The sequence below is a fragment of the Macrosteles quadrilineatus genome, unplaced genomic scaffold (assembly GCF_028750875.1).
Source record: "Macrosteles quadrilineatus isolate MER2022 unplaced genomic scaffold, UCM_ALF_1.0 Scaffold_8__2_contigs__length_117827958, whole genome shotgun sequence".
Lineage (NCBI taxonomy): Eukaryota > Metazoa > Arthropoda > Insecta > Hemiptera > Cicadellidae > Macrosteles > Macrosteles quadrilineatus.
In genome coordinates, this window is record NW_026542601.1 from 11,834,949 (window position 1) to 11,854,448 (window position 19,500).

General features: G+C 38.9%; 1 protein-coding gene across 1 annotated transcript; it reads right to left on the reverse strand.

The window, feature by feature from the left end:
- Positions 1-2,288: 2,288 nt before the first annotated feature.
- Positions 2,289-7,818, reverse strand: LOC129000185 (probable serine/threonine-protein kinase kinX). The gene is made up of 2 exons (XM_054427131.1): positions 7,762-7,818; positions 2,289-4,983 (listed from the first exon to the last, which is right to left on the reverse strand). Exons 1-2 carry the CDS (start codon positions 7,786-7,788, stop codon positions 2,833-2,835), a joined length of 2,178 nt encoding a protein of 725 aa, XP_054283106.1. The 5' UTR covers positions 7,789-7,818; the 3' UTR covers positions 2,289-2,832.
- Positions 7,819-19,500: the final 11,682 nt, after the last annotated feature.

Consider the following 19,500-nt stretch of genomic DNA (forward strand, 5'->3'; position numbering starts at 1 on the left):
TACCAATGGTGATAAGTGGCAAATAAAACAATTAAGAGCCACTATAGATATTTTATTAATGTACCGCGGTATTAGTATCACTTAGCAATCACAAAAACTGGAAAATCATTTGTCCAGTGACGAGTGTCAGCAGTGTGCACTTTGAGAAACAAAACATTAAAGATTGTTTACAGAAATATTGGTTTTGTAGTCACAGAACTTAGTTTTGCGATACTTCAACCATCTACATCCCAGCTCAGCTGTGTTATTGTAATTGTATAGTGTAGTCGTTTACAGAATAACTCTGTTTAAATGTCAGCCCCGCAGTTGGCACAACTGTATACCAAAGTACAGTATAAATTAAGTACAGTAAAGTAGTAGTGTATATTGTTGCAGTTAATTACTAATAATTATTATCATTCAACATTACATTATACACTATCTTGTACCTGCGGCATCACCTGCTATGGTATAATCATCATACAGCATAAGAAATGTTTAAATAAAGAAAGAAAATATAATTGATTAATAGTTGTTAAACTTTATTATTAACTGTGTTTACAGAAACATGTTTTCAAGATAAAACAATCATACACATGATTTAATTAATTATATAAACCATGTGATTCTAAATAGTCATTGAGCAAGTTAGTTTCTTTCAATATGCCCTCAAACTAACACGCTCCAACAGGGTTTTCAATCTGGACACTGGTAGGCCTTTCGTCAGGAAATCAGATAGTTGGTCATTCCCAGACACGTGACGTATATCAAATGTACCTGCAAGAAATTGCTCACGTACATACTGGTATCTCACATGAATGTGTTTTGACCGCTTATGAAACTCTCCAGCATTCCTAGCTAGTCGAACAGCTCCAGCGTTGTCTACAAAAAGAACAGCCTTGATTTCTTGACCATATATCTCACCCAACATTGTTTTCAACCATACTATTTGCTTAGAAGCCTCACTCGCAGCAACGAACTCTGCTTCTGTGGTTGACAATGTAACACAATGTTGCTTCACTGAAGACCAACTTACAATGCCATTAGCAAACATACACAAATATCCTGTGCGTGACTTTCTTGACTTGTCATTTGCAAAGTCAGCATCGCTGTAGCAACGGAGAATTGGTTCACTTTTGGAATAAGTCAGTGAATAATCCAATGTCCCCTTCAAATACTGGAATATTCTCTTGACATCACTCCATGCTTGCATAGTAGGATTGTTCAGCTTTTGTGCTACCATATTCACTGCACAACTTATGTCTGGCCTCGTATTTGTTATGTACATCAGACTGCCCACAGCTTCTCGGAAAGGAACTCCTTTACTCAAAGGCTTGTTTTCCTCTACTGTATCAAGCTTCGTGCATAAAGGCGTACCAACTGGATTGCATTCTGACATCCTGTACCTTTCAAGTACACTCTTGATGTAAGACTTCTGATTCAAAGAAATCCTGCCCTCTGCTCTATGAATCTCCATTCCAAGGTAGGTTTCAGGATCAGTAACTTTCAACTTGAAGTCTTGTTCCAATTGTGCAATAAAATCAGACATCTCTTGTTGATTTGAACCAGCAATCAGACCATCATCCACAAATATTACTACATACAATTTTGAACCGTTCTTGTTATGAATAAACAAACATGGATCTGCAGTACTTTGGCTAAAACCCTTCTTAAGCATACTTTGCATTAGAGCCCATAACCTTTTAAATAAAGAAAGAAAATATAATTGATTAAAAGTTGTTAAACTTTTTTATTAACTGTGTTTACAGAAACATGTTTTCAAGATAAAACAATCATACACATGATTTAATTAATTATATAAACCATGTGATTCTAAATAGTCATTGAGCAAGTTAGTTTCTTTCAATAGAAATAAACAAAGTATTATAATCTAGATCAAAACAGGTGACACAATTGCATGATTGAAGTTTTCTAATTTTTGTCTCCTTTATCTTCTTGTTGAGGTCTATGTCTTAGTTCTGTTGTGGTTTTGCAAATCCGTAGTGGTTTCGCCAACGATCACAAAAATAAGTTATGCGTCACTGCGTCACGCACAGTTAAAAAATCATGTTAAGATTAAACATTCTACAGTGATTAAATTACAATTAAAACTATAATGAAACCATTCAACATAAAACAATATGTTTATGCCGATGCTTGATGGCAAATCTGTACGTACATACCTTCAATTTGAAACCTCAATCATGAAAATCGGTCGGGTATAAGAGCCAAACGAACTCGGAAAAGAAAAACAATTTTTTTTAATACATAAGATTGCCATGAATCTTTCTCCAAGGTATAGTTCTTTCATAGCTGTATCTGCTCTTCTAATACAAGGAAAGGGACTCTTGCACCAGAACGTTAGGTTCAAGGCCAGGTTCAACCAGAACTATGGGTTCACCAGATGACATCAGCAAGCAAACACAAGAAAAATACTGATACAAAGGATATGAATGTAATATCCACGTCTTTTCTCATGAAACTTGTTATAGAAGTTGACAGTTTTCATAGACAAACGTATTTACGTTAAATTGATGAAAAATGTTATATTTTATTTATAAACATCGTTATTTAATGCTTTATTAAAAATTTTAAAACCTGATAACTCCTCTCAACTGGCTTTCACTGCTATGAAAGCAAACCTATTTTATTTCTGGAGACCTCAAAACAAACCACTTCATTGTGAAAGATTTTTCAAATATATTACCAAAGATGAGATAATTAATATTACTTTACGCGACCTACGCTAGTACTACTGAAAAAGAAGGGTAAGGACATTAGAAATGTTAAGTAATTGTGTAAAATGCATTTTTAAGATTAATTATATTACGTCATCTTGCGTGTTTTGATATTTTAACGTTGCGTAATGGTTGTTTCTGTCGTAGTGGTTGTTTTTGTCGTGGCGGTGCCTAAGTCAGGGTCTACAGCGGTTATGGTAGTAGTGGTTGTGATAATTTTCATTTTTGGTTTGTGGTTGGTCGCCACCGGTTTTAAATCATTGGATACCCTTGGAATTGGATTATGTGGATGTAATTCGTTTTTTACTTCTTCCTGATGTGCTGGGGTTTCTATAATTGGTTCATGAACTATTGGAGTTTGTTCTGCATTTGCCAGTTCTTCTACGATTTTCGGTTCCTCTCGAATCTGTTTCTGGTCCTCTGGCTCATGTTGTTCCGATTCTTGATAAATTTCTTGATTAATTGGTTCTGGGTTTTGTACTTCTTCTTGACTTTTCGGAACTTCCTGAATATGTTCCTGGTTCTCTGGTTTATATTGTTCCGATTCTTGATAAATTTCTTGTTTATTTGGTTCTGGGTTTTGTACTTCTTCTTTATTTTCCGGATCTTCCTGAATATGTTCCTGGTCCTCTGGCTTATATTGTTCCGATTCTTGATAAATTTCTTGTTTATTTGGTTCTGGGTTTTGTACTTCTTCTTTATTTTGCGGAACTTCCTGAATATGTTCCTGGTTCTCTGGTTTATATTGTTCCGATTCTTGATAAATTTCTTGTTTATTTGGTTCTGGGTTTTGTACTTCTTCTTGATTTTGCGGATCTTCCTGAATATGTTCCTGGTCCTCTGGCTCATGTTGTTCCGATTCTTGATAAATTTCTTGTTTATTTGGTTCTGGGTTTTGTACTTCTTCTTGATTTTGCGGATCTTCCTGAATATGTTCCTGGTCCTCTGGCTCATGTTGTTCCACTTTTTGATAAGTTTCTTGTTTAATTGGTTCCGGATAATCTACTTCTTCTTGACTTTTCGGATCTGCTTGAATCTGTTCCTGCTCCTCTGGCTTATATTGTTCCGATTCTTGAAAAATGTCTTGTTTAGCTGGTTCTGAGTTTTGCACTTCTTGACTTTTTGGATCTTCCTGAATATGATCCAGTTCCTCTGGCTTATATTGTTCCGATTCTTCATGAATTTCTTGTTTATTTGGTTCCGGGGTTTCTACTTCGAATTGACTTGCCGGGTCTACTTGAATTCGTTCCTGGTCCACTTGCTCATGTTTTTGCGATTCTTGATAAATGTCTTGTTTAGTTGGTAGTGGGCTTTCTACTTCTTTTTGATTTTTCGGATCTACCTGAATATCTTCCTGGTCCTCTGGTTCTTGTTGATCTGGTTCTTGATAAATTTCATGTTTATTTGGTTCTGGGTTTTGTACTTCTTGACTTTTCAGATCTTCCTGAATATGATCCTGGTTGTCTGGTTCATATTGTTCCGGTTCTTGATAAATTTCTTCTTCAATTGGTGCTATGTGTTCATCTTCTTTTACATTTTTCGGATCTTCCTGAATATGTTCCTGGTCCTCTGGTTCATGTTGTTCCGGTTCTTCTTTTGATGGAGAAAGAGACAATGATACTGTCACTGTGTGAGCAGCATCCCACACAAATTTCATGTCTGTTTTCTTTACTTTGATTGTGACGTCTACACCATCATCCGTTATTGTTCGGGAAATCCAATCGTCCGAGTTAGTTTTTGGGAAAGCATTTTCAATACTTACGAGACACATTAACAAGCTGTATTGGTCGATCCACAACATATACCTACTCTTGTCATTTAATGCAATTGCTTCAGGATAAAAGAAATCTCGAAACACATTGTTTTCACATTTGCCGCCTAAAGACACATTTTGTTTGAAGAAGAAAGTAACTACAGATTTGACTAGTTTATTTTCCCCAATTGCCAGTATAGCTCGTTTTACCTTTTGAGCATCTTCTGAGCTATCTTCTTTCGCTATGACTAACAAGTAGTACTCCGTCAACTTTAGGATGTGTTCAAGATCGTCGTTTGGAAAAGCCGTTTGAAAAGGTGTTCCCAACGTGTTGATGTTCCTGATTATATCAAGGAATTTGGGAACAAATTCAATAATCATCGCTTTCTTTTTGTCCGAATCTATGATAAAATCCCATTCGAAACCTTGAACGTCGCTGGATATTGTTATTGAATCCTTGTACCCATCTTTTATTGGATTGGCCTCCACAACGTAATTGAAAACTGCAAACACCTGTAACATTACACGTAAATTTTTATCATGTAAACTAGACATTGCCAAACAGTTATATCTTTGCAATACGCCTAGTAGCCTTGCCGAGTACGACAGCTATATCTTTCAAAACTCGCTAATATGTAGCTTGGTTAAATACGACAGCTATGCCTTAACTAAAACCCTTAGTAGCCTTGCACAACACGCTTGGTGGGTTTGCCAAATGTGACGGCCTATAATATTTCTGCCTCATTTTATTATTAATCTTAACTTTGAGCTTTATTTGACTTGCTATACTCCCTAAACCTGGCTTAGTGACCGACACTAGATATTCATTAGGTTGGTGTACCAACCATGCCAAGCAGTATTCATGCTACGACTATATTTGCTAAAAGCTATACTCTGACGAACAATCTGATTGCTGTGGCAGACGTTTGCAAGCAGGTACGGAAATGGAACTCAAAGTTCGATGGTGAACATAAACCAGTATTGTTTATCGAGAGGCTAAATGAGTGAGCCGCATCATATGAAATACAGCCGGCCCTAATGCTCAAGAATACTAGAATACTAGTACCCTAATAATACTAGTGGTGTAAAAGATCCTGGATCTACCACGTTGTGACTCATTTGCCTAGTCTTAACCTTGCAGTCAACATTAACTTTTAATTTAGAGCTATGTAGTGCATAGTTAATCAATGTATATTTATTAAGTTAGAGAGTGCTAATATTCAAACTTCCTGATAAAATAAGAGGTCAGAATATAGTTTCGGTAGCAATAAAGGATAAGGTGCCAACAGCGTTAGTGCAGGGTGTCACTTAAGTATATCTCGGATAGAAAATAAGGCAAAGCATATATTTTTCTGGGAAAAGTATGTAAAATGAAATAAGGAATTGTTAATGGAAGTTTTAAAAGAGTTCTAGATTTCAACATTGTCTGCGTACGTATCATGAAGAAATAGTAAAACTATTGTATCACCTTACAATCTTGTTTGTTTGGTTGTACTATGTTCTGTGGGAACTGCCACATCATCAGGTTAATCATCTTCTACGATTCGTTACACACTTACAATTGAAAACGCAAAACCCGAGTTGACAGAACACATTTAACAAGACATATTACATCATACCTACATTGATAATGCATGATTAAAACAATACAATTAGATCAACGGACGTGATGGGTACACGCATTCGTCACCACCACCGGCCCGAAATAAATGTGTTAAATATGTCTGGTTTCAATGGGGACAGTAAATGAGTACTGTAATCTACATATATAAAAGGCAAAGCCCTCGCTGACTCGCTGACTGACTCACTCACTCACTCATCACTAATTCTCCCACTTCCCATGTACCTAGGAAGCTGAAATTCGGTACACTGATTCTTTGGGAATTAAATAGGAAAACTAAGTAGTTTTTATTCTGATTGGGCTTTCGGGCTCCACCCCAGTGGCTCTGGAGTTTCCCATGTTAACCTTATGAGTACTCATATTTAAATGGAATTTAAGAATCTTAACAGCTGGTTCAACTAAACAATTTGATTCTGTGATGTTCAATAGCATGTTTTTCTTTTTTACAGCTGTTTTGTTGTTTTTAAATTTGTTCTATGTAATTCTTATGAGAAAATCAACCTTCGAGAGCGCAGTTAAGGGTTAAAGCCGGGTTTTCCTAGGCGCGGAGTCGGCGAGCGGAGAGAGGAACGCGGAGAGCGGACTCCACTTGTCTTAGGCAATTTAATGTTACTGTTTTCCTAGAAGCGGAGCGGAATGCCATGTTAATTTCAATTCCGCTCTCCGCGTTCCTCTCTCCGCTCGCCGACTCCGCGCCTATTAAAACCCAGCTTAAGAATTTTCATATTCCAAATCTTGTTGAAAAACTATAAGTTGAGCCGAATGTGTTGACACCTCAATCATTGAAATTGGTCCACAAATAAGGGAGGAGTAGTGTTCACAAAAAATGGCTTCAGGTATTATAAATATATATAAATACCTGTCATGGATACCTTTAAGAAGATCCCAGGGATAAACCCTGAAAGTTGTTGGTATATAAATCTATTCCATAAGATTCTACATGTATCTGCCAAGTTTTGTGGCCATCGGTCCAGCGGTGTCCGAGTTCATCACTAACAAATATACAAATATACAAACCAACATCCTCTTTTATACTTATAGATGCATAAGAGAGACTTTTAGAAACTTACTGTAGGCATAAATAGGCTAAATAGGTTGGTTCTCAAGGAAACTGAGACTCTTGAACACGTCAGATATACCTTGTCTAATATACTGAGTAACCTTGCCAAACACGCTCAGTTACCTTGCCTAACACGCTCAGTAATCTTCCAAACACTTTCAGTAACCTTGCCAAACACTTTCAGTAACCTTGCCAAAAACTTTCAATAACCTTGCCTAACAATTTCAGTAACCTTGCCAAACACGCTCAGTAATCTTGCCAAACACGCTCAGTTACCTTGCCAAACATGCTCAGTAACCTTGCCAAAACACGTCAGATATACCTTGTCTAACACGTCCAGTAACCTTTCCAAACACTCTTAGTAACCTTGCCAAACACGCTCAGTAACCTTGCCAAACACTTTCAGTAACCTTGCCGAACGCGCCAAATATACCTTACCAAAAACGTCACCTTACCGACCTCGCTTAGCATGGGCATTGAACGTGTAATATAATCTCTACCAAGCACGCATTTTTGAGTGGCCGAACACTAGTCTTAGAAATAAGGTACAGCTAGAATTATTAATGTAATTGATTAAATAGAAACTAAAATATGTTTTTACTGTACTTACAAAGACCAGATACACGAAAGGCGTCATGTTGGTACGCTGAACTGTCGACCAAACTAAACTATTACAACTGCAGCCAGTTACCGCGCGATGAGGTAATTTCAGAAAGTTTGATTGACGTTAGAGATATGTCAAGCCATTAATCTCTGGCATAACACATATCATTGCACACATTTTTAACAACATATTGCTATACGGTTTTTGATTTTGTAGTGAACATTACTGTGCAACCGGGTTCGGTTGACATTGTTTTTGCCCTCGGCGAACTTAAGTCAGTAGTTTGGACGGGATTTTCTTACAAATAAAAACTTTCTTCAACACATGGAAAGTTTGGCTTCACTTTTAGAGAAACCCTACCTCATCAAACCAAACGATAAACGCCACGTCATACCACACCATTTCCCAAAACTTGCCACGTTTAATAGCCAAGTCTACAGGTTACTAAAGTGTCCGCCTTCTGCTGATCACCACGACATAGAACTCTACATAATTTGTCACTGTTCCATCCTCCATTTACACGCATATTTTTTGTTTGTGCTAAGTATTGATTACGGTCTTCTGCTGATCAATAAAGATGTTTAATATACGGTACAGTCGTCGGTCTTCTGCTGATCAATAAAGATGTTTAATATACGGTACAGTCGTCTGTCTTCTGCTGATCAATAAAGATGTTTAATATACGGTACAGTCGTCGGTCTTCTGCTGATCAATAAAGATGTTTAATATACGGTACAGTCGTCGGTCTTCTGCTGATCAATAAAGATGTTTAATATACGGTACAGTCGTCGGTCTTCTGCTGATCAATAAAGATGTTTAATATACGGTACAGTCGTCGGTCTTCTGCTGATCAATAAAGATGTTTAATATACGGTACAGTCGTCGGTCTTCTGCTGATCAATAAAGATGTTTAATATACGGTACAGTCGTCGGTCTTCTGCTGATCAATAAAGATGTTTAATATACGGTACGGCGCGATCATACCGGTTACTACTCGTGTAATCGATTAATCCAACCGATACTCGAGTGTGGTGGTTGAGGGTGGTAGACCTGTTGCACGGGTAGTTGCCCAGTTACCCGCCAGGGCGCGCCACCCTCTCCCCTCAACAGGTGCCACTGCCAGCCGCCCCAGTGCCCTTTATACCTCCGCCCAGGCGCTTTCAAAATCTGGAAGAACCAAATATATTTTTACAAAAAAGTGCAACTTGCTCGACGTCCCCGCCAGTGGTACGGTGGTGTCAGATGTGCTTGTTTTAAGTGTTAGTGACTTTTGTGTTGGATTTCTGCTATATTTGGATACAACTTATTTGGTAGGTAACAAAATATACAATTTACACTTAATACATCGTATTTTTGGAAGGAAGGGAACTTAGGGTATTAAATAGAATTTTATTTTTTTTTTACCTTTGCCACAAGTACTGGAAAATATGTTCCATGAAAGTATATTATTTTGTATTTGTATGTGTTTGGGTAAAAATGTTCTTTTTTTAGTTTTATTTGCTTATTTGCTCCATCTAAAGTTTTCTGCAGTATAATTTTTTTTCTCATATTATATAATCAAAATAATAAATAAATATTATTTATCGATCACATTAAATACGGTTGGTTTTTTGTGATTGGTAAGATGACTTTAATAGATACAATTTAATTTACTTGCATGTAAAACCTTTACATAGTTTTATTATTGGTTGCATTCATGATCTACAATCATCCCTAACTTCATCAATGGAATATGAACTAATATAATAATAATAATAGCTTCAATCTTGTGCTTAAATACCCCAACCACAGCAAACTTGCACACTGCAAAGCGAATTTTAATTTGTCTAATTGGATTTTTACTATATTTCCATAAACAAGTCATATTTATTCCCTATGTAAATAACATCAGATTTAACAGGTATTTAGATTTGCTGCCACAGAAAGATAATTTATCCAATATTAACAGTATAGGAGGAAATAAATAATTTTGCTAAATGTTATCAAAATCCAAAATTTTATACTCTAACAAGCGATGTCCGTTTGCCATTGAAAGTAAAATTCATCTCGAAATCCAGGAAGGAAAACTGAATTTTAAGATTAGGGATTTTTAGATCTAAAAACTTGTTTGGCTTAAGCTACTATACCTCAGTAAAACGCGTATTTCGCTACACAACTCATTAGAAAACTATATATTTTTTAACTGTGGCCTTATAGTTGCCAAGTACTGTAGCTATTTTGGTTTTACAAAAAATAAGGAAAAAGTAAACAAAAGAATTGTGACATGTTTAAAAACCATCAACAGAATACTAGCAAGTTACAACATACAATATTAAAAAAAAAAAGAAAAGAAAAATTCAGTGGTAACTATTGAGCAGATACATAGAAGATTACTCGAAATTAGAAAAAATAGATCCGATCAAGAATCATACGAATCACGAATCACGAAGGTCATAAACATAAACAAATAACTAAACTGGTCCGAATCCTATACTAATAAACATTAACATATGGTTTAGACAGTTACATTTTGTTAAATAATGTTTACTTTCAGGCTAGTAACATCATTTTCGTTTTTGTTTTTGATCCATAATAGTCTGTTCTAGTACTCAAGCATCCGATTAAGTACCGATTATTTTACTTGACTCTTTTCCATAAAAACTTAAATCCCCAAGAAGTGAGGAAGCTGTTAGTAAACTTTCATATTGAAATAGAAATGTATTATCTTACTAATATTATAAATGTGAAAGTTTGTGTGTTTGTTTGTTTGTTTGAAGTTCATTCACGCATAAAACCACTGGACGGATTGGTCTGAAATTTGGCATGACGATAGCTCACATTCCCGATTAACATATAGGCATATTCTTATCTCAAAAATCCTTTCAGGCTCCGCCCCAGTGGCTATGTAGTTCCCCATGTTAACCTTATGAGTATTTATATTTAAAGGGAATTAAAGAATTTAGTCAGCTGTTTCAACTAAAAAAGTTGGTTCTATGATATACAAAAGCATTAAAAAGTTATAAGATTTCCCAACAGGGTGCAGCACTATAATCATTTTTGCCTTTATGTCAAAGTAGGATTGTTTACAGTTCTGTTTATATTTTTAATGTCATGAATAATTTGTGATTTTTTGTGAATTCGTATAATTTATTGTCTTTATTGCTTAGGTGAAGTGGTAGAACATTATGGCTATGGTAGATGTGTAATATCATTAGTATACCGTCAATTTAAAGAAGCAAATGTTATCAAACTTTGTTCTCTCCCATTGCAAACGCAAAGCTTGAGTATAACTGCAATAAGCATTTTAAACTTATGCCAACCCCGTACGAAGGATGGGTACTCTGCAAGTCTTATATACAATATTTAATTTTAAAATTTTCTAAGATTTTCATGCTTTAATCAACTATCAGTCAACATAATGTTTATGCAAAGATAGGCTATTATAAACTAGCGGTTTTACCATTGTTTTTTTATTATTATTTAGGGTAAATTTTACAATGTCCGTTTTTTATTATACCAAAGTACGTGTAAAAGTTAACATAATACGAGTATGTTTACATATTTAGATAAATTAATTTTAAAGTGGGCTTAGTAGCAGGAAACTAATAGTGTACAAAATACATGTTTTACATAAGTCAGGCAGGGCTAATATTATCTCGTCTACAGCTGATCTATAAAGTAATTTTAGGTAGTATGCTTATGTTTAGGTTTTAATTTTACTTAAAGAAATATTTCAGTTAAAGCAAATAAATCACACTACTTATTAACATAAACAATTGTATTTTTAAAATGTTTTTTCCAAAGAAATATATTAAAAACTTCTCACGACAAGGTTTAACTTATTGGTGGTTTTGATATATACCTATAGTTTGAGCAAATTATAGAGCTCACTAACACATACCACCGAAGAGAAACTTATCCTCAAGTATCTTATTTTGTATACCATCTCATGCCTTGATGACAAATGTTTGATGGTTTGTGAATTTTCTAACAACAATTTAAAGAGCGAGTGGAAGAATTCGGCTGGATTCTTAAAAATAGAGAATTTTTGAGCAAACAAATTTATTTATTGGTGGACAGGGAACTTCGAATGTTGCTGGAAAAAACTCATTTGGTAACTAAAAGTCTTAGCACTATACTTATGGAGATTTCAAATCAGAAAACTTTTTGAAGTAGAAAGATATATGAACTTATAATTTTAAAATACATTCAAAATAATTAAATTAAATGAGGTTTTTAATTTGTATAAAACTATTATCCCAAGCCCCAATGAAAAAGCAGAATCTCAATTTCTTTAGAAGTATTAAAGTGAAAGTACAAACAAATTTTCAAATAAAACTATTGCAAACACTTATACTGTGTATTCACAAGACTGTAATTATAACAGATGGTAAGTGGTGATAGATTTCGATTGGACACTACAATCATAAGTAATAATTTAAAAGCTTGGGCTACATGATGAAAACCAAAGAGATCCATTTCAAAACTAATATAATCTTGTTTATATTACATTTGTCATCCGTTAATCGGTGAGCGTAAAAAATGAACAACGGGTTTCAATAACTAGAGGAAAGAAAAATGCTGACCCCCATCGCAGCAAACCTGCAGACTAAGCGAATTTCAACTTGTCTGATTACATTTTTATTGAAATATTTGCATAAATAAGACATATTTATTCCATATTTAAATGACATTATATTTAACGAGTGCTTTGATTTGCTGCTACGGGGAAGGTAAAAAGTGTTTTTTGACCACACGTCAATAGTATAGGATGAAATAAATAAATTTGCAAAATTGTATCAATATATATCCATAAAGAAGTAAACTACAACAATTTTCATTTTCTCCATAAGAATAACATGGGAATTTTTAATTACACTATTTTTTTATTTTCTCCGTGACCGTGAAGCATACAACAGCGCTTTGATTTACTAAATTATTTCTTTTTTACGCTCTACAAAACGGTTTAAAAATAAATTGCAATTTTTTTGTTTTTAGGGTCAAAAATGGAAAACCCCTATTTTTACCCCACAAAAACCTCCATAAGCCCCCGTTCCCATGGTCCGATTATGCTGGATCACGAATTTGTCGAATAAACGTAGGTTTACACGTTTGTACCAAATTTCATCAAAATCGGATCATTTTTGCTTGAGTTATATCGCGCTATATATATATACATTTGAACGGATGGCGTTTTTGGCCTCCGGGGACGTCAAAATGAAAAAGTAAATCGGTCCCGGGTCCAGGTCTTACCATGAGTACTACGGTAATAGCTTATTCCCTATAAGGGAAATTCGCTAATATTCCCTATATGGAAAATTCGCTAATATTCCCTATATGGGAAATTCGCTAAAAACCATATAGCTCTAGAAATATGTTTCTATTAACTTCGTTTTATGGTATACTAGCTGTACCCGCGGGCTTTGCCCCGTTTAACTTCTTAATTTTCAAGATGATCTCGTTCGCATGGCTCAATCACGTCCTGGTCGAAGTTCGTTCGCTACGCTAACTCGTCTCCAGGTTGAAGTTCGTTCGCTACGCTCACTCACCTTTTGGTTGCAAATTAGCTGTTGTCATAAATTAAAATAGATAATAGTGCTGCACCCTGTTGGTAATCCTTGTAACTTTAATGCTATTGAACATCATAGAACAGAACCAACTTGTTTAATTGAAACAGCTGTTAAGATTCATTAATTCCTTTTAAATATGAAAAATCATAAGGTTATAATGGGAAACTCCAGAGCCACTGGGGTGGAGCCCGAGAGTCCGATCAGAATAAAAACAACTTAGTTTTCCTATTTAATGCCTAAAGAATCAATGTACCAAATTTCAGCCTCCTAGGTAACTGGGAAGTGGGTGAATTAGTGATGAGTGAGTGAGTCAGTCAGTCAGTCAGTGAGGGCTTTGCCTTTTATAAGTATAGATTATTACATTACAAGTTGATATTATTTCAGCGATTTATGTATGTAATAATAGTAACATAAGCCTAAAAGAATAGACATTGATGATGGCTATTATTGCTATACTAAATTTAATTGACTTATCTATAATGGTAAAAGATATTACACCGTTCCGGGAATTTTTAACCACACTGTATATTAAATTAATTTGCTGGTTAGTTTGTTGTGGTTTTTTTTTTCAGTTTTAGAGGTTTTAGATATAAGAGAATGCCATTTCTTTCGTGTTTTCATTTGTATTTTTATCATCACATAAAGTTAAACTGTTATGCACAGTTATCAGTTAGCAATATAGAAGCCAAAGTTAATATTCCTCCCCAGAGGCTAAAATGCAAATACATGTTTCAAAAAGCCAATATAATCACATCTCAGTGTTTTTGACAAATTGATTCTCTTCACCGGTAATTAATGTGTAACTACTGTATGTTAATCACCATAAAAATATCTCTAAACAATTTTCTTCTATTTGAAATTTTAGGTAAAAATAATTTTGAAGCTTGATGGTCAGGGTCAATGACAATAAAATGGCCCTGATGACTCCGCTCAGTTTTGTGGACCCAACTGCAAACGCCACCTAATTCTACTTTTAATGGTAGGCATGAATTGTGTCTGGTTCAGTTGTCATATTGGCGTTGGCAAAGGAAGTGAGGAAAAGTAGGTGACATTAAAAAAGGTTGAGGAGTCTGCTGATTTGAAAACTAATTGGAATGAACCAAATTGTATGACAGCTTTTAGCAAAATATTTACTACCCTGAGTATCACGTAAAAAGTAAATTATCCAAAATTGTACACTATGAGCACGCAGGATAAGAGTAAAGGTAAAATGTTGAACATTTCTGATCCCTTGTGGGTCTCAAACAATCCAACGAACCACGTTAAATGCGGAGGATGATAACTAAAACGTGTGTCCCGGGGGGGCTGCCACGAGCTGCGAGATTAACAAAAGCCTCCTCGTCACATCCATACATTATCCTCTGTAACAGTGACAAACACCAGTGTTTACTGTATGTACCTAGACAGTGAGCGCCTTACCAGAGTGAGCGGGCAATATAGGTGCTGCTGTAGTGTTGCCGCTTGCAACTACTGCAGGCGTTCACAGCGCCTTACCAGAGTGAGCAGGCAATATAGGTGCTATTGTAGTGTTGCCGCTTGCAACTACTGCAGGCGTTCACAGCGCCTTACCAGAGTGAGCAGGCAATATAGGTGCTGCTGTAGTGTTGCCGCTTGCGACTACTGCAGGCGTTCACAGCGCCTTACCAGAGTGAGCAGGCAATATAGGTGCTGCTGTAGTGTTGCTTGTGACTACTGCAGGCGTTCACAGCGCCTTACCAGAGTGAGCAGGCAATATGGGTGCTGCTGTAGTGTTGCCGCTTGCGACTACTGCAGGCGTTCACAGCGCCTTACCAGAGTGAGCAGGCAATATAGGTGCTGCTGTAGTGTTGCCGCTTGCGACTACTGCAGGCGTTCACAGCGCCTTACCAGAGTGAGCAGGCAATATAGGTGCTGCTGTAGTGTTGCTTGTGACTACTGCAGGCGTTCACAGCGCCTTACCAGAGTGAGCAGGCAATATAGGTGCTGCTGTAGTGTTGCTTGTGACTACTGCAGGCGTTCACAGCGCCTTACCAGAGTGAGCAGGCAATATAGGTGCTGCTGTAGTGTTGCTTGTGACTACTGCAGGCGTTCACAGCGCCTTACCAGAGTGAGCAGGCAATATAGGTGCTGCTGTAGTGTTGCCGCTTGCGACTACTGCAGGCGTTCACAGCGCCTTACCAGAGTGAGCAGGCAATATAGGTGCTGCTGTAGTGTTGCCGCTTGCGACTACTGCAGGCGTTTACAGCGCCTTACCAGAGTGAGCAGGCAATATAGGTGCTGCTGTAGTGTTGCCGCTTGCGACTACTGCAGGCGTTCACAGCGCCTTACCAGAGTGAGCAGGCAATATAGGTGCTGCTGTAGTGTTGCTTGCGACTACTGCAGGCGTTCACAGCGCCTTACCAGAGTGAACAGGCAATATAGGTGCTGCTGTAGTGTTGCCGCTTGCGACTACTGCAGGCGTTCACAGCGCCTTACCAGAGTGAGCAGGCAATATAGGTGCTGCTGTAGTGTTGCTTGCGACTACTGCAGGCGTTCACAGCGCCTTACCAGAGTGAGCAGGCAATATAGGTGTTGTTGTAGTGTTGCTTGTGACTACTGCAGGCGTTCACAGCGCCTTACCAGAGTGAGCAGGCAATATAGGTGCTGCTGTAGTGTTGCTTGTGACTACTGCAGGCGTTCAATGCGCCTTACCAGAGTGAGCAGGCAATATAGGTGCTGCTGTAGTGTTGCCGCTTGCGACTACTGCAGGCGTTCACAGCGCCTTACCAGAGTGAGCAGGCAATATAGGTGCTGCTGTAGTGTTGCCGCTTGCGACTACTGCAGGCGTTCACAGCGCCTTACCAGAGTGAGCAGGCAATATAGGTGCTGCTGTAGTGTTGCCGCTTGCGACTACTGCAGGCGTTCACAGCGCCTTACCAGAGTGAGCAGGCAATATAGGTGCTGCTGTAGTGTTGCTTGCCACTACTGCAGGCGTTCACAGCGCCTTACCAGAGTGAGCAGGCAATATAGGTGCTGCTGTAGTGTTGCTTGCGACTACTGCAGGCGTTAACAGCGCCTTACCGGAGTGAGCAGGCAATATAGGTGCTGCTGTAGTGTTGCCGCTTGCAACTACTGCAGGCGTTCACAGCGCCTTACCAGAGTGAGCAGGCAATATAGGTTCTGCTGTAGTGTTGCCGCTTGCGACTACTGCAGGCGTTCACAGCGCCTTACCAGAGTGAGCAGGCAATATAGGTGCTGCTGTAGTGTTGCTTGCGACTACTGCAGGCGTTCACAGCGCCTTACCAGAGTGAGCAGGCAATATAGGTGCTGCTGTAGTGTTGCCGCTTGCGACTACTGCAGGCGTTCACAGCGCCTTACCAGAGTGAGCAGGCAATATAGGTGCTGCTGTAGTGTTGCCGCTTGCGACTACTGCAGGCGTTCACAGCGCCTTACCAGAGTGAGCAGGCAATATAGGTGCTGCTGTAGTGTTGCCGCTTGCAACTACTGCAGGCGTTCACAGCGCCTTACCAGAGTGAGCAGGCAATATAGGTGCTGCTGTAGTGTTGCCGCTTGCGACTACTGCAGGCGTTCACAGCGCCTTACCAGAGTGAGTAGGCAATATAGGTGCTGCTGTAGTGTTGCTTGTGACTACTGCAGGCGTTCACAGCGCCTTACCAGAGTGAGCAGGCAATATAGGTGCTGCTGTAGTGTTGCCGCTTGCGACTACTGCAGGCGTTCACAGCGCCTTACCAGAGTGAGCAGGCAATATAGGTGCTGCTGTAGTGTTGCCGCTTGCGACTACTGCAGGCGTTCACAGCGCCTTACCAGAGTGAGCAGGCAATATAGGTGCTGCTGTAGTGTTGCTTGTGACTACTGCAGGCGTTCACAGCGCCTTACCAGAGTGAGCAGGCAATATAGGTGCTGCTGTAGTGTTGCTTGCCACTACTGCAGGCGTTCACAGCGCCTTACCAGAGTGAGCAGGCAATATAGGTGCTGCTGTAGTGTTGCTTGCGACTACTGCAGGCGTTAACAGCGCCTTACCGGAGTGAGCAGGCAATATAGGTGCTGCTGTAGTGTTGCCGCTTGCAACTACTGCAGGCGTTCACAGCGCCTTACCAGAGTGAGCAGGCAATATAGGTTCTGCTGTAGTGTTGCCGCTTGCGACTACTGCAGGCGTTCACAGCGCCTTACCAGAGTGAGCAGGCAATATAGGTGCTGCTGTAGTGTTGCTTGCGACTACTGCAGGCGTTCACAGCGCCTTACCAGAGTGAGCAGGCAATATAGGTGCTGCTGTAGTGTTGCCGCTTGCGACTACTGCAGGCGTTCACAGCGCCTTACCAGAGTGAGCAGGCAATATAGGTGCTGCTGTAGTGTTGCCGCTTGCGACTACTGCAGGCGTTCACAGCGCCTTACCAGAGTGAGCAGGCAATATAGGTGCTGCTGTAGTGTTGCCGCTTGCAACTACTGCAGGCGTTCACAGCGCCTTACCAGAGTGAGCAGGCAATATAGGTGCTGCTGTAGTGTTGCCGCTTGCGACTACTGCAGGCGTTCACAGCGCCTTACCAGAGTGAGCAGGCAATATAGGTGCTGCTGTAGTGTTGCTTGTGACTACTGCAGGCGTTCACAGCGCCTTACCAGAGTGAGCAGGCAATATAGGTGCTGCTGTAGTGTTGCCGCTTGCGACTACTGCAGGCGTTCACAGCGCCTTACCAGAGTGAGCAGGCAATATAGGTGCTGCTGTAGTGTTGCCGCTTGCGACTACTGCAGGCGTTCACAGCGCCTTACCAGAGTGAGCAGGCAATATAGGTGCTGCTGTAGTGTTGCTTGTGACTACTGCAGGCGTTCACAGCGCCTTACCAGAGTGAGCAGGCAATATAGGTGCTGCTGTAGTGTTGCTTGTGACTACTGCAGGCGTTCACAGTGCCTTACCAGAGTGAGCAGGCAATATAGGTGCTGCTGTAGTGTTGCTTGCGACTACTGCAGGCGTTCACAGCGCCTTACCAGAGTGAGCAGGCAATATAGGTGCTGCTGTAGTGTTGCCGCTTGTGACTACAGCAGGCGTTCACAGCGCCTTACCAGAGTGAGCAGGCAATATAGATGCTGCTGTGGTGTTGCCGCTTGCGACTACTGCAGGCGTTCACAGCGCCTTACCAGAGTGAGCAGGCAATATAGGTGCTGCTGTAGTGTTGCTTGCGACTACTGCAGGCGTTCACAGCGCCTTACCAGAGTGAGCAGGCAATATAGGTGCTGCTGTAGTGTTGCTTGTGACTACTGCAGGCGTTCACAGCGCCTTACCAGAGTGAGCAGGCAATATAGGTGCTGCTGTAGTGTTGCTTGCGACTACTGCAGGCGTTCACAGCAACACTCCCTCTGCCCGACAAGTTACTCGTTTTCAAGCTAGTTGCCTGACATTTAAAGTCAATGAATTAATAATGGAAACAACTTCGCGGAAACGTAATCTTCCCAGGAATCCTGTTAACGATGTAAAATTATATAAATGAGACAATCCACTTTACTTAATCGCTCTAATAAACAGCACAGTTTTTTTTTGTAGATTGGATTTAAAAGTATGCGTTTCCAAATCACATTAGTAACAATAAAAAAATACCCCCGCCGCAGCAAACCTGCCGTCTTAGCGAATTTCCATTTGACTGAATTGATTTTCAATTGATCTATTTAAATAACATTAGGTTTAACGAGTACCTAGGTTCGCTGCTACAAGGAAACTAATAAAGTGTGTGTTTTAAGTAAAATAATTATTGCTTAGTATAAAATGAATATATTTGCCAAGTTTGATCAAAAGATATCCATAAACAAGCAAACTACAACATTTTACAATATTCTCCATAAGAATAACATGGGAATTTTAAATTGACCATTTTTTTAGTTTTCTCCGTAACCAATAACCGTACAAAACACTTTGATATACTGAATTGTTTGTTTTTTAAGCTCTTTAAGAAGGTTTAGAGGGAAATTTTGTGTTTTGAGGGTCAAAAGTGAGAAAACCCAATTTTTACCCCATAAAACCCTGTTCCCATGGTCCGATCATGCTGGATCGCGAACTCATTCAAGTTTATCCCGCCTTACACCTTTAAACCAAATTTCATCAAAATCGGATAAAAATTACTCAAGTTATCGTGTTCACGGACATATATATATATATATATATATATATATATATATATATATATATATATACATATATAAAAATTTGAACGAATGGTGTTTTTGGCCTCTG

Bases quoted from the DNA above. Each gene is read 5' to 3' on its own strand.
- LOC129000185 (XM_054427131.1), bottom strand. From the start codon at position 7,788: ATGACGCCTTTCGTGTATCTGGTCTTT. The intron at 4,984-7,761 runs GTAAGTACAGTA...GTAATGTTACAG, and splicing joins CTTTCGTGTATCTGGTCTTT to GTGTTTGCAGTTTTCAATTA.